General features: G+C 37.1%; 2 protein-coding genes across 2 annotated transcripts; both read left to right on the forward strand.

Moving 5' to 3' along the window:
- The first annotated feature begins 4,681 nt into the window (after positions 1 to 4,681).
- LOC121978724 (protein GRIM REAPER-like) lies at positions 4,682 to 5,020 on the forward strand. Its single transcript, XM_042531025.1, has one exon. It carries the CDS (start codon positions 4,682 to 4,684, stop codon positions 5,018 to 5,020), a length of 339 nt encoding a protein of 112 aa, XP_042386959.1.
- A 1,201-nt stretch (positions 5,021 to 6,221) lies between these two features.
- LOC121976876 (proton pump-interactor BIP103-like) lies at positions 6,222 to 12,405 on the forward strand. The gene is made up of 8 exons (XM_042529268.1): positions 6,222 to 6,381; positions 8,404 to 8,779; positions 9,002 to 9,196; positions 9,292 to 9,471; positions 9,608 to 9,802; positions 11,027 to 11,125; positions 11,193 to 11,714; positions 11,801 to 12,405. The coding sequence occupies exons 2-8, from the start codon at positions 8,408 to 8,410 to the stop codon at positions 12,125 to 12,127; spliced, it is 1,890 nt and encodes a 629-aa protein (XP_042385202.1). The 5' UTR covers positions 6,222 to 6,381; positions 8,404 to 8,407; the 3' UTR covers positions 12,128 to 12,405.
- Positions 12,406 to 14,179: the final 1,774 nt, after the last annotated feature.

A 14,179-nucleotide genomic window follows, 5' to 3' on the forward strand; every position in this document is an offset into this window, starting at 1 on the left:
CGAAAATGGGAAGGTAGAAAGATGGGGATGTGGCGACTTCGCTGACTGACTGTAGACCTCGCTCCGCTCTGCAAAATAAGTATAATGTCAGTGTCGGGCCAGGGAAGAGGACCTTGACATTGACCCTCTGACTCTAAAGTCAGTCACCGGAATAGTGGAAGAAAGTTGAGCAACTGTAACTCTAGCATAAACAGTGAATTATGCGTACTTCCGCCGATGATGGACCCCCATTTATATAGAGCTCTGGTGGGCGACGTACATGCTTCTTGAGGCATGGGCACATTCTCTAATATGTCCCATAAATAGACCTATCAGAAAAGTACCTCTGATATTATACCTTAACAGGGCATGCATATCTCTAACAAGACAGTATAAGTTTCCGTCGTACGATCTGCATGTCGACCATACCTCGTGTCAACGACACTATCTCTCAAAAGGATATTAAGTGATACAATCACAGTCCCACTGCTTGGCCGAGCGGCTACCGCCGGGACTCCGCTCAGTTGATGGCCAGGTCTCACTGTTTAGTCGAGCGGGGTAGCCGCTCGGTCGGAACCCCTCCGCTCTGTCAACATTAGTTGCTATTCCCTGCGGTGACTGTGTAGTAGCGTTACCTCCCCATGTGGACAAGCTTTCCGGTCTCCTCAGCGTCCTGTTGCTCCACCTTGAGCGTTCCATTATCATATTATAATATCCCGAGTTGGACGGGTGGTCCACTCGGGACATGTCTCCTGCCGATTGGACACTGATTGTCTCGATCAACCATTACAATCATTCACCGTTCGACCCTTTGACACCCTGGCATTGACCACATTGACTTTGACTTCCACCTGGCAGTTGACCCCGTGCCAAGTGAGCCTCCCTATATCGCCACATCAGAAGAGATTGTAAGTACCCTGTGATAATTTTAATGTGATCAACCAAATTAAGTTAGATCCTATTATGTTTTGATACACTATGTTTGAGTGTGCAGGAACTTAGGAGCATAAGAAGTCGAGCGAAAGACGCAGTTAGCGAGAATGATGGCACGGAAGAGAGTCGACAGACTTGGTGCATCTATGGACGAGGCACTATGAAAGAGTACACTAGCAGATAAGAAGGAAGTGTGCGGCAATTTCGAGGGACAAGAAGCCGGAGCAGAAGGATGCTCGAGAAGGTCGGAAAATGAGTTCGGGTAAGGATGCTCGAGAAGGTCGGAAAATGGGTTCGGGTGAGCCATATTTCGGATGACCGAAATCACCCAAGCAAATGGAGCCGGAACGGGGAGGCACCTGGACCAAGTCCAGGCGCTCGAATCCCCTGGGTGCCTCGCCCAAGGGGGGGCATATCAACACCGTCCAGGCGCCAGGAACCCTTCCAGTCGCCCGGACTAAAAAGTTTATCAAAATGCCAGTTGTTGCAATCCGTTGTGACGTGAATAAAATTATATCCACATCTAGGCGCCCGGAACCCTTCCAGGTGCCTGGATCAGTATTATAAATACAACCCTGATCTCAGTAGTTCAACACAACACTTATAAACGATTCTCGTTTTGTTCAGTTTTGTATTCGAGTGCTTTAACTATTGTAAGAGGTTTCTCCGTCTGAAGGAGATTTGTTAGTGAGCTTTCAACATCTTGAATTAATAATCCTCTAATTGTAATCTAAGTAAAAGATTTGCCTCTTCTTTCTTTTTGTACAAGTGTTTGTATTAATCAAACTATAAGTCAAGAAAGGTTTGAGCTTATTTGTGCAGGGCAATTCACCTCTCTCTTGCCACTCGCAAGGGACCAACACATGCTCTCAAATCATAATGTGTTATCTGGTAGTATGTGAATTTTTTTCTAAGATAACTTGCAAGTAACTAGGGTGGGTCAGTTGAGTTGGAAGGAGATCTCGTATGATCCTCTAGTACCGGTTCTTACTCTCCACACTTCTGCCCTATATCCTTTGTTGTTTTATTTATAGAAATATGCTCTCAAACCATAACGGGCTATTGGGTCTCAGGTTTACAAGACATTGCTAGCTAGTAGTACATGGATCCTGCCCCCAATATAATCGGGAAGTAATTAGGTTGGATTTGCTCAGCTGTAAGGAGATCTTAGCCGCAAGGAGATCTTATCCCCTGATATCAACTTCTATTATTAAGGAGTATTCTCGAGATCATCTTAGTTGAAGAAGCATGTTAGTGTATTTCATTATCCCTGGGATACAATACGATGGTAAGAGGTAAGACAAACTTTCATACAATGAGAGTTTGAATCTCGCGCAAGGCATATCATACGCTGATGGTGTTCAAGCCACTCATGATGCTGGGTCATCCGCTAGGACTCATTTATGTTTTCTGAATTTATTTTAATGGCTAGTAAAATCTTTTTCATAGGACAAATCAATCATCTTAGAATTAATTGGTTCGAATAGTTGAATTAAAAAGAAAAGCTTCTTTCATCCAATATATTATCAATAATATGAATATGACACAACATTATATATATATATATATATATATATATATATATATATATATATATATAAAGGAGTGATCTCCTGCGCGCTCGCACAGTGCGCGACTGTGCGCGCGCGCAGGAGATCGCTCGGTTTTTTTTTTTTGATTTTTTTAATATTTTAAATTTAAAAAATCAATTAAAAATTTAACATTTCCTTATATAAATATTTAATACCTTAATATATCCTCTCAACATATTACAATACTCAATAAATACTTAAATTAAAATTTTTTTTTAAACCAAATACTATAATCTAATTGGAAAGCCTAAACCCTAGAGGTAAAATCTAAAAAAAAAAAGCTTTAACACTATAACCAAAGCCTGAACCCTAGAAATAAACTCTTAAAAAAATATTTTATTTTTAATTATTTTTTAATTCATAAATTAAAAAAAATTAAAAAAAAAAGAAGAAAAAACAGCTGTTATCCTGCACGGCGCGCACAGTCGCGCACTGTGGCGTCGCGCAGGATAACAAATTTCTATATATATATATATATATATATATATATATATATATATATATATATTATGGAAGCTATTCGAATCAATTAATTCTAAGATGACTGATCTGTCTTATGAAAAAGATTTTACTAGCCATCACCTAGTAAAAGATTATATATATATAGGGTTTTGATACCCTATGTGACAATCACCTACGGGACTATCTGCGACGCCTGAATTGAATCCAAGCGCTCGGACACACACACACAAACACACACACACACACACACACACATATATATATATATATATATATATATATATACACTTTTGATATCATGTGCGCTCGCACAGTGCGCGACTATGCGCGCGCAGGATATCACTGATTTTAGTTTTTTTTTTATTTTTGAATTAAAAAAATAATTAAAATATTTTTTAAAAAAATTATTTCTAGGGTTCAGACTTTTGGTTATAGTATCAAAGTTATTTTTTTTAGATTTTACAGTCACGTACTGTGCGCGTCGCGCAGGAGAACAAAACACACACACACTCTCTCTCTCTCTATATATATATATAGGGTTTTGATACCCTATGTGACAATCGCTTACGGGACTATCTGCGACGCTTGTCGGGACGCCTGAATTGAATCCAAGCACTCGGACATCCCAGTAGGGACACCTGAATTCAACCTAGATGCCCCGATTATTTTTTTTATTCTTTGATTTTTTTAAAATAAACATTTCCTCGGATATAAACCTCAAATATATTATTATACCCTGTATAAACGCCTAATTTTTTTTATTTTTCTTTTAACTTAAATATTATAACATAATTGAGAAGCCTGAATCTTAGAAGTAAAATTTTAAAATTTTTTAGTTTCAACACGAAACATAACTGGGAAGCCACATTATTATACCCCGTAAGCACCTAATTTTTTTTTTTCTTTTAACTTGATTCCTATAATCTAATTGGGAAGTCTGAACCCTATAGGTAAAATTTAAATTTTTTTAATTTAATTTTAACATTATAATCTAATTGAGAAGATTGAATCCTAAGGATAAAGAGTTTTAAAAAAAAATCATATCAACCCAGGCACGTTGATCAAATCTTGATGCCTGGATTTATAAGGTTCAGGCGCCTAGATTCAATCTAGGTGCCCTGAGCATGTACTCTGCATATTAGACGTTTCTCAAAAATGAATCTGGACGTCCACAAATACTTCCGGGTGTCAAGTCACACACACTATTCGGTATCCTGATTCTTTAAGTGAATCAGGCCGTCTGGAAATATATCGGAGCGCCACACACACACTAATACTAGTCAACAACCTAGGGTCCTAACTACATTTAGTGTGATCTACGCCTAAAGTTCGACAATGGCTGAAACTTCAAGAAAATATATGATGGCCTCGGATGACTTTAACTGAACGAGAAATCGAACGCAGATCTAGGTTAAGACATAAATGCAAAGAGTGGGAAGAAAGCAACCATTGAATTACAATTGCTAAGCTTTGCATTATATTTAATTTCAAGCAGGAGAGAATATATTTAAACGCTCTCTAAGGTTTAGTCTGGCAGAGTTTAGGGACGTCCTGAAATAGAACGCAGAGTAAAAGTCAACTCTCGGAATTTATAGCTCGAACAGCTCACGTGCTCCTTTCAATGGCCGCCGGTGAGCAGCCAAATTCACGGCTATATAGTAAGTAGAGTGAGAGAAAGAGATCGAGTCAGCTGGGAGCTAATTAGCGCAGTAGCCATGGCCGCGGCAGCCGCCACCACCACCTTCTTCGTTCTGGCGCTCGCTCTCTCGGCGTCTCTGCAGTTCCCCGCGTCGGCAAGGAAGGGCGGCCGGTGCGAGCAGTCGGGGAACGGCATCGCTTGCCCAGGGGCGCTCCACTGCTGCAAGCGCCGCTGCCGCGACGTCCTCTCCGACCGCCACAACTGCGGGCGGTGCGGCAACCGGTGCGGCTTCGGCCGGCTCTGCTGCGCCGGCGGCTGCGTCGCGGTGGCCTACGACGTCGACAACTGCGGCGGCTGCGGCCGCATCTGCCCGCCGGGGCAGCGCTGTGAGTACGGCGCCTGTGGCTATGCTTGATATCTATGTACTGATCAAATTACCTACTTACCGGAAAGAAGATTAAATAAAAGCATTTGGACAATATCGATCGAGAGAAGATTATGCCAAAGAAAGACTGTTAATTAAATATTCGCAAAGTTGGTTTTTTAAGTATGTATAAATTGTATTTTGAATTTATCTAATAAAGAGAAGATCGTCTACTTAAACTTTATTTATATATATATATATATTAAACATTTTATTTAATCATACTTTGAGATATGCTGCATGTGAAAACAACACTTCCTCTCTTCGTAACCTTTGAAGTGTGTCCTAGTTGACATACATATAAGTGGTTATTTCAATAAATCTTACGATGAATTTTTCATGGATATAAAAAAGTTATTTTACTGAGTGTGAAATTATTAAACTAACTACTTCACCTTCTACTATTAATAATTTTTGAAGTGTATTAAGATAAACATCACTTGGTGTATACAATGAAATTTGTTTGTGAAATTTGATCAAAATTGTTATATACATCTAGATAGATAAACATTACAGTGACAGTCAAAATAGTATAAAAAAAATAGTTTCGTTATTTTAACAGTCCTTTCAGTATCAATTTCATAGATATAGAGGAAGATAAATATAAATATATAGATCATATGATAAAATCAAATAAAATATTTTTTTCTCAAAAAATAAAAATTAAAAATAACCAAACCAAACATTGACTAAGAAATTTAATCTTCTCCACAAGTTGATAAAAAGTGTCTGTGCTTCCTAAACACTTTTGCCAACCAATTTCTAATAAAAGAAGATACATTATGGATGATTACTATTAACTTTTGAAATAATCATTGAAACATGAGGAAGGTCAGTATACACAAGGTTGCTAACGAGGGAAAGCTTAAAAAAACGCATTCATCTATATGAACGACAATAAATACACACGCAAAAAAAAAAACAAAAAAATACATAAATTGTTAAATATCTAGCGATGTTTGAAAAAAAAAAGAAATGGAAAAAGTCCTTGACACAGCTGGTCGAAATTAGTTAGGCAAATTTAGCCGGTTCGCCAGATGGTCGATGCAGATTGTTTTTTCCTAAAATCGAACGGCTCGATGGCTCAACCGAAATGTAGAGGGCACTTAAACCTTCCGCATGGGGGTGGTGGGGCCATCTGCTATTTTACTCCTTTTCTCTCTCCACGTCGCGCCCCCCCGAAATGGAAATTCTACCGTATCTGCGACCCAACGTATTTGCGACTGTGAGAACGATATATAGAAATCCTCAATTAGGGCCATCTCAATTGGGGATCTTCCGTCCCCTATCTGTCCCTCCTTCGGCGTAGGCTGCGATCTCGATCACGTCGCCCCGATCTGCGTCCCTCACAGGCAACTTCTCCTTCCAACGATTTGCTTTTAGATCGATCGATCGATCGCAGTGTGCTTACCTTTTTTGATTGCATGAGTTCGTTTTCTTTTTATCGATGCTTGTTGTCCTTTTCTTTTTTTTTTGTTCAGATTTCGTCTGTATCTTCTTATTGTTGGAAAAAAGTTGAGGCTTTGAGTGTTCGATTAATCATAGGTATCGATGGATCTTGGAATTATTGGTGGAGAGGAGGATAGGGTTTAGGGATATTAAAATTTTCTAGATACTTTCCGCTTTTGTGCTTAATCTTGGGAGTGCCCGCTCGATTTTGGACCTTCTCCTTATTGTTTAGGCATGCATCTAAATGTTTCTTTCCCACTTGATAGTGATTGAATAGAATGATACTTGGATGATCTTGATCCGAAATACTGATGTTGTAAATTGTACCATCCATCCGTTTAAGATTTCTATTGCTAGAAGAATTGAACTTTGTTTCTGTTTTAGCTTTCTAATCGCTTGACTTTTTTTTTTTGTTTTATTGCTTGCGTTGACAGGCTAATATAATTGGAAGAAAACAATTCTGTACTATCAATTTTTATGATATGGTGTTTGTTGGTCATGCACAGCTGCTTATTTTTATATTGAAGTGATCTTTGGTTTAGAAAGATTTTTTTTTGAGATTTTGCGTTTTAATGTTGGTTTTGGTGTTTTTTTATTTCACTAAGAAGTTCTTAATGACTACATGGGTAATCGGTTCAGACATCCTTGGTCCTGATTGTCACCTGCTTACATAATTGAATGTTGACATAAACTGATCGTGATCAGCTAGATTCCACTAATGGAGTGAAATGAACTGTCGATTAGGGTTTATTTTGCAAGAATATCTTGTGTTACAACTTGAATTTGAGGTATCTAGCTCATTGACTGAACCTAGTTTTGTTCATGGCATCCATTTTACTGGCCAATAATTTAAGGTTACATCGAACTGTATGATTACAATCCTATGCTGAATGCTGAGCAACACTTTTCTTGCTCCTTGATTCCTCATGCATATTTTAACATGTTACTCTCATTGCTAGTGTTTTGTTTTAAGTCAAAGCTCCTTGCTGTTTTTCCTTTATAACTACTTTGTTATCCATGGCATCTACAATCATGCTGTGAATGACGTGCACTGTATTGGAAATCTAGCAACCCAAAAGCATACAATTGTTTCTTCCAATCTAAAGAGTCTGGATTGAGTGTTGATCTTGTGCAATCTCCCATTTTGAGCTCTTCATATGCAAAACATCACGATACAATTGTAGGCAGCATCATTTTAATCTTGTCTTCATCCTCTTATTTATTTGGTTCTTACTCCCTTACTGTTTCAATCCTTTTGATAAATAAAATTTAAGTTCTGAATGTTTCCTTGGGCATTTTATTCACTTTCTGATAATTAATATTTATCTGTGATTATCATTTACCATTTTGTGTGGAAAGACCATTTTTATGAAGTTGGAATAAGTGTAATGGTATACAAGTTTAAGTTGGGAATTTAGTTTCTGCTACTACAAAATTACTAATTTAACATTATTCCAGGCAGATATTCTCTTGATTTTATGTGTAGAGGGGAATATCATCTGTGAAAAAATAACAACAATTTTGTGTTGAGATAACATTGACCAAGAATCACTAATCTTATTTTGTTCTAGTTTATCTAGAGAAACAAAATAGGGACAACAAAAATCCAACTACATATTGTTCTTCAGTAATTATATTTTTTTGCAAGATACTATGACAAACCATATAGTTAAGTTCAATTCTTTTGTACTTACTATAAAGGACAATGTTTTGACCATGTCCTTTATGTTGCCACTTGTATTGGTGTTTTTACCTATCCAAAGATTATTTGAAATCACATGTTTTCTACTGACTCATGGATTCTGTGGGAGCAATATAGGGCTTCGAACTTTTTTTTCAATATCATTCTCTACTTGCTTGATTCATTTTTTCAGAAAGAATTTTTTAAGATGCGTACCAAAAGAAATTTATTTAACATTTGACAGAATCATGGTCATGGAGATCCTAGGGCATGAGACTACTCAAGAAAACATCAACGAAGGAACTGAAGAGGATAACTCTTTCATTGCCATAAGAGAATGCATGTCAGAGACTAAACAGGGTAATGGACTGGATGAATTAGTGAGACTAAATGTAGCCAATGGAGAAGTTAAAGAAGGGGACCAATCAACCAATGCAAATTTACCAAAGGATGCTGTGGAAGAGTGGCCTGCTGAAAAGAAAGTTTATAATTTCTATGTTGCAAGATACAGGACCTTTGAAGACCCTAAACTGAAGGCAAGAATTGACCATGCTGACAAAGAGGTCACTAAGTGCACCCAAACCAGGGTTCAGATTATTGAAGCCTTAAAGGCAAAAAGGGTATATCATCATAAATTAATACTATTTGGAGTTTTATCTTCTTGTTGTGTTCCACTATTCTTTTTTGTCTTCCAAATTATAGTTCACCATTAGCAATCTTTTATAATTGTGGAGTGGTGGACTTTTGAGATAAGCATGAGATGATGAGAGAAATGGATAAAAACCATTGATAAAGCAGTTTTTAGTCTCAAATCTTATTTGTATTTAATGCTTTAATTGCAGTCTGAAAGATCAAATTTGATTGTGCAATTAAAACCTTTGACTGCTGAAGACAAACAGTATCGAATGACAATGGATGAAAAGAGGAAGTCAATGGAACCACTTCAGGATGCTCTTGGAAAGCTGCGTAGTGCAAATATTGCTGTGAAGGAAAAGGGCATGGGTTTATGTTCTTCAGAGGAAGAGCTCAATAATCTTGTAAATATTCACTCATAGATTTATTGATATTTTCCATGGGTTGATATTTTACTCAGGGTGCCATGTAGCTGATTTTTTCTCTTTTGATGAGACAGATTTATGGCTTGAACTACCAGATGCAGCATGAGAGTCTAACTTTAGTTGAAGAAAAACAGATGATTAAGGAGATAAAAATGCTTGAAGCAACACGAGATAAGGTTATTGCTAATGCCAGTGAAAAGGCTAAGATTCAAGATTCATTTGGTCATAAAGAAGCTATTCAAGACCAGGTCAAAGTAAGTGACATATATTTCTCTGACTATTATACGAATTCAGATGTTGATTAATCTCACTGGAATATTCTTAGCTTTCTTGGAAGTTCTCAATTAGAAACAGATATTGATATTGTTTATTTTGATTGTGTGCTCACAGCTAATAATTGATGACATTGGTGGAATAAAAAAAGAGAAACAACCAATTCGTATGAAAATCAAGGGCCTCAAAGATGAACTCAAGGTTTTAGATGATGATATTAGTTCCTTACAGGAGGAGTTGGAAAACATCAACAATAAAAGAAACAAGGCATTTGAAACTCTTGTGGAGTTAAGAAAATCTCGTGATGATGTGGTATGAGTTTATATATACAACTTCAACTGCATGGATTACTACTTTAAATATATTCTGGATTTCATTGTAGACTATATTCATTTTGGCATGCTAACTCTTATTAATGGTGGTAACCCACTGACAACGCTAATCAAGGTTTTAAAATGGTATACAGGTGGTACGCAGTTGACCTACTTTATATATGGGCATCTACACTAAAGAAGATATATAGAATGTTTCCTATATGTAGCATACATTTAATTGAATAATGCAAAATGTTTAAATTAATCCTCACAAACTACCAAATTAATATCATACCTTATAAATTGTAAATAGTTTTGACTTTTTTTTTCCAGTTCATCTTTTATATGCTTCAACAATCTGCTTAAATAAATGAGACTTGTGTTTTGACACACCCCTTTATGAATTATCTTAATTCATTGCAGTATTGTAGTTTCCTTTAGGTTCTTGTGAGAGTAATAATGGATTTCATTGTGCTAGACTGGTATTTTTCACGACTTGAGTTTGTATTCATAATTACAACTGCTTGATTCTATTACTTGTTTCTTAGTTTTCGTTCATTTGTGAGTTGTTTTTCTCATCCTTGAGGTGTTATATCAATTTGGAAGCTTTGCATTATACTAGCTTTAACCAAACCTTCCTTTAGGAGTTTGGCCCTGCACCAACAATTGGAATCTTTTGTATATTCATTGTCACTGGCTTTCAAGTAGTACTTTGTGTGACACCATTCTTTTCTCCATTTACTAGTAGTTGGATTGATATTCCCAATCTCCTTGTTGGAAGACATTATAAAACTGTAGTTTAGTCATGCGGCTTTGTTGGAAGAAATAGGCAAAAAGGATTTAAGTTTTCATGAGATTGACTATATTTGCTTGCTCATTTCTGCCTTGCATGAGAATCAACATAATTCTATGGCATTTAAAACTATATTTTTTTCCCTCGCTTCTCTTTCCAAGGCCAACTTCAGTTGTCATTTTGTCTCACTATCATTCATGTTTCTTTGTGCTTAATTTTTGGGCTTCTACTAGGCCTTTTCATTATGCTGGAATTTATTTACCTTCTGAAAGTTTCATTCTTTTGTTTACTATTTCAAATACATAATAAGTATGGTTGCAATAAAGAGAGCTTGTTGGGTTGCTGTTTATCCGTGATCGGCTACCCAGTAGATTTACTTCAGTAACCAGTTATTTATCCGTTTCTTTATCCTTATCTCTCTGTCTCCAGAATGCTTGCTTCTTCCAAAACCGTGCTATGTTAAACCGTGCAAAGGATCTTGCTGCAAAGAAGGATATAGCATCACTCCAAGACTTTGTGTTTAATGAGGTGCGTTGATGCCATCTGTCATTTCATTGTCACCCCATATTTCTTTTGACCGTCTTTTCTATGTCAGGTTGAGAAATTTATGTCTGAATGGAGCAATGAAAAAGCTTTAAGAGAAGATTATGAGAAGAGAATTTTGTCATCACTTGATATTAGGCAATTGAGCAGGGATGGCAGGATGAGGAACCCTGATGAAATGCCAATTATTACAGTTGAGCGTCCAGTGACCAGAGATGTGGAGGCCACACCGGCAAAGGCAAATGCCAAACAAGCTGCGGATGTACATTTACCGCAGCAGGACGTTATTCCCAACAAAAAGACCCAAGAAACCAACCTTAAGAAAGCACCCAAGGTAGTTGAATCAAGAGTAGAGGCTGAAGATCCTAAGAGCACTGCCAAGTCACCAGCACTTGAGAAACCTCAGGAGATTCAAAAGACGAATGAGATTGATGCTGCGAAACTCAAAGAGATAAAGAGAGAAGAGGAGATTGCAAAAGCTAAGTTGGCCTTGGAAAGAAAGAAGAAGCAAGCTGAGAAAGCAGCGGCAAAAGCAGCTATTAGGGCTCAAAAGGAATCCGAAAAGAAACTGAAGGCATGTGTTTGTGTGAATTATGATACTGTTTCTCAAGCTTTCTCTCTTATGTCTGAAAATAGTCACATTTCGTTGAAATTTGATAGGAAAAAGAGAAGAGGCTTAGAAAGAAGGCCGGGGCATCAACACCTCCTGCACCCGCCGAGGAAGCTGAAGCTGAAGCTGAAGCTGAATCCAAGGTTTCAGAGCCAGAAGAAGAAACTGTCAATACTGATGCCCTAGTTGCTGAAAAGAGCAAGGTTGAGAGGGGAAATGCTAGATTCAGAAACCGACCAACTGGAAGGGTCAAGGCACCTAAGATCATATTGAAAAAGAAAAAAACATCATCCTATTGGATATGGGCTGCATCAGCTGCAGTAGCTGCCGTGCTATTAGCGACCCTTGGATACTACTTGGTTTCCACTAGAAAGTGAAGACGACATCAACGATCATTCCCTCAAGAAGTTCACCAGTTTTGCAGATGGGATAACTTAGTCACTAATGGAATCTTCTTCTAGTAAAAAAAACAAAAAAATATTATGTCTTTCTCCACAGGAAGACATCGGGTAATGTAAACTTATCAACACTCAGTTTAGCTGCATGCATCCTCGTTGGTATTCTTTTTCGTCTCCCGGCAACTGACTGTTTCCCTTGTTTTAAGTAGGTATAACTTTTGTCTCTAAATGAATAATTTCTATATTTTCTTCCTTTATCTTCGTTTTGTTTACAGATCTACTCTTTTGCGTAGGGATTATTGGTGTTCCTTATCTACAGGAATTTTGTAGAAAGCCCCTATTGGCCTTCTTAATTTGAAATTTCACTAATAAATTGACTCCCAAATTTTCGTTAATGCATCTTTATCAGAGGTGGAAAAGAACTTTGTACAAATATATCTATATCTTATCTCGACGCACACAAGTTATAGTAAAATGAGAAAAAAATACCAACATCTAGAGAATCTGCACATCTCTATCAAGCCAAAAAAACATGGTTTCCATGATTAGCTTTCAAGCGTCCAATTGATTGGTGTGTAGCCAATAGTTTAGGTGAAATCTTATTGGGTGACTTACCGCCTCATGCAATAAAATAATTTACCTATCTATATTTTACTGGGGCTGATAATACTGAGCCGTTGAGCAATATCATCTTTTCTCCAATTGATTAGAACTCAACCCAATCAATTGAAACTTTAATAAAATCATTTTGTTCTTTGAAAAGGGATTTTATACAAGTCAAAATTAATTTAAACCTACCACAAGTTAACACTAATTTAAATCTTTTTCTAAACACATTAAAATAACTTTGTTGGAATTCTCATTGTACCAACAAGTATTACATGTCATTACAATAATTATCTAAGTTTGGCAAAAAAAAATAAATAAATCAATTGACAGATCTAATTTTCTAGAACTATCTCAAAAATTTGAGGCTATAGTTTATACTAAACCATGCATTTTATTACCCAATAAGATTCTACATATTATTGTGAATAATACTTAAATTAGCTTTGTTTGTGCACCTACGACATTCTTTCATAAACAGCACACGACAATGCAAGGCTTTGCTCTTTTGTCTCTTTAAAATCTGCCAATGAATATTATAAGGTAAGTCAAAGAAGCCATAACCCTCCTGACTCTACAAAATAAATGAAGATGATATCTAGTGCTAACAAGTAGAATTACATTTGGCCTGCCCTTTATACATCATAAGAACGCCCCCAGGGCGTAGTGCAGACGGTGGGCATATGATATCTCTGGCGTAATGGCCAGGGGTCGATTCTCAGGAACTGACGACCTAGGGTTTACCTCGCCATGCGTCTATGGTCTGTGTACCTGCATGAACCTCCCTCCATATCCGTGAGACCGGCACTAGGAAGGCCGCTAAGGTAACGAATCTACCTTTTTTATACATCATAAGAACCTTCATTCAAGTTCTAATCTATTTCCATGAGGCTTCAATGGCGAGTGGCAAACCACAATGTGGCATAGTGGTGCACATGCAACAATGTTAGGTTATTTCCTTCATTTTTTTAAGGGATAGTCAGGTAGAGGACATAATTAATATCATGATTCAGACTACTTTAACATACTATGAAACCCTTGAGCCTTCACAATTTAAATGTAACTATAATTTCATGCATCCCAGTTTTAATCAAATAGAAATAATCTATCGTAAAATGTGAAGATTTCTATATAAAGGAACTTATGTATATTGCCTGATGGTTTAATGCATTTGTTGGAAGTTTTTCTTTTCAAAAAAAAAAAGAAAAAGAAAAATGGCAATTCTTACGAGTTAGCTTAGGAACCATGAGATCCTTGTTTATTATACTGACAATATCAACAATATAGGAAGGCAAGGACACAGTGGCACGCTCCATCTGTTGGTTGATGTAAGACTACCTAAGCTGGATAGAGTTGGCAAGAACAAAAAGCAGAAGATGTGTCCTGAATGGTGGTGTGTTGGAGTAGTCCTTGTGCCACCTCTTT

Source organism: Zingiber officinale, chromosome 4B (genome assembly GCF_018446385.1).
Source record: "Zingiber officinale cultivar Zhangliang chromosome 4B, Zo_v1.1, whole genome shotgun sequence".
Lineage (NCBI taxonomy): Eukaryota > Viridiplantae > Streptophyta > Magnoliopsida > Zingiberales > Zingiberaceae > Zingiber > Zingiber officinale.

Bases quoted from the DNA above. Each gene is read 5' to 3' on its own strand.
- LOC121978724 (XM_042531025.1), top strand. From the start codon at position 4,682: ATGGCCGCGGCAGCCGCCACCACCACCTTCTTCGTTCTGGCGCTCGCT.
- LOC121976876 (XM_042529268.1), top strand. From the start codon at position 8,408: ATGGTCATGGAGATCCTAGGGCATGAGACTACTCAAGAAAACATCAAC. The intron at 9,803-11,026 runs GTATGAGTTTAT...CTCTGTCTCCAG, and splicing joins GAAAATCTCGTGATGATGTG to AATGCTTGCTTCTTCCAAAA. The intron at 11,126-11,192 runs GTGCGTTGATGC...TTTCTATGTCAG, and splicing joins AAGACTTTGTGTTTAATGAG to GTTGAGAAATTTATGTCTGA.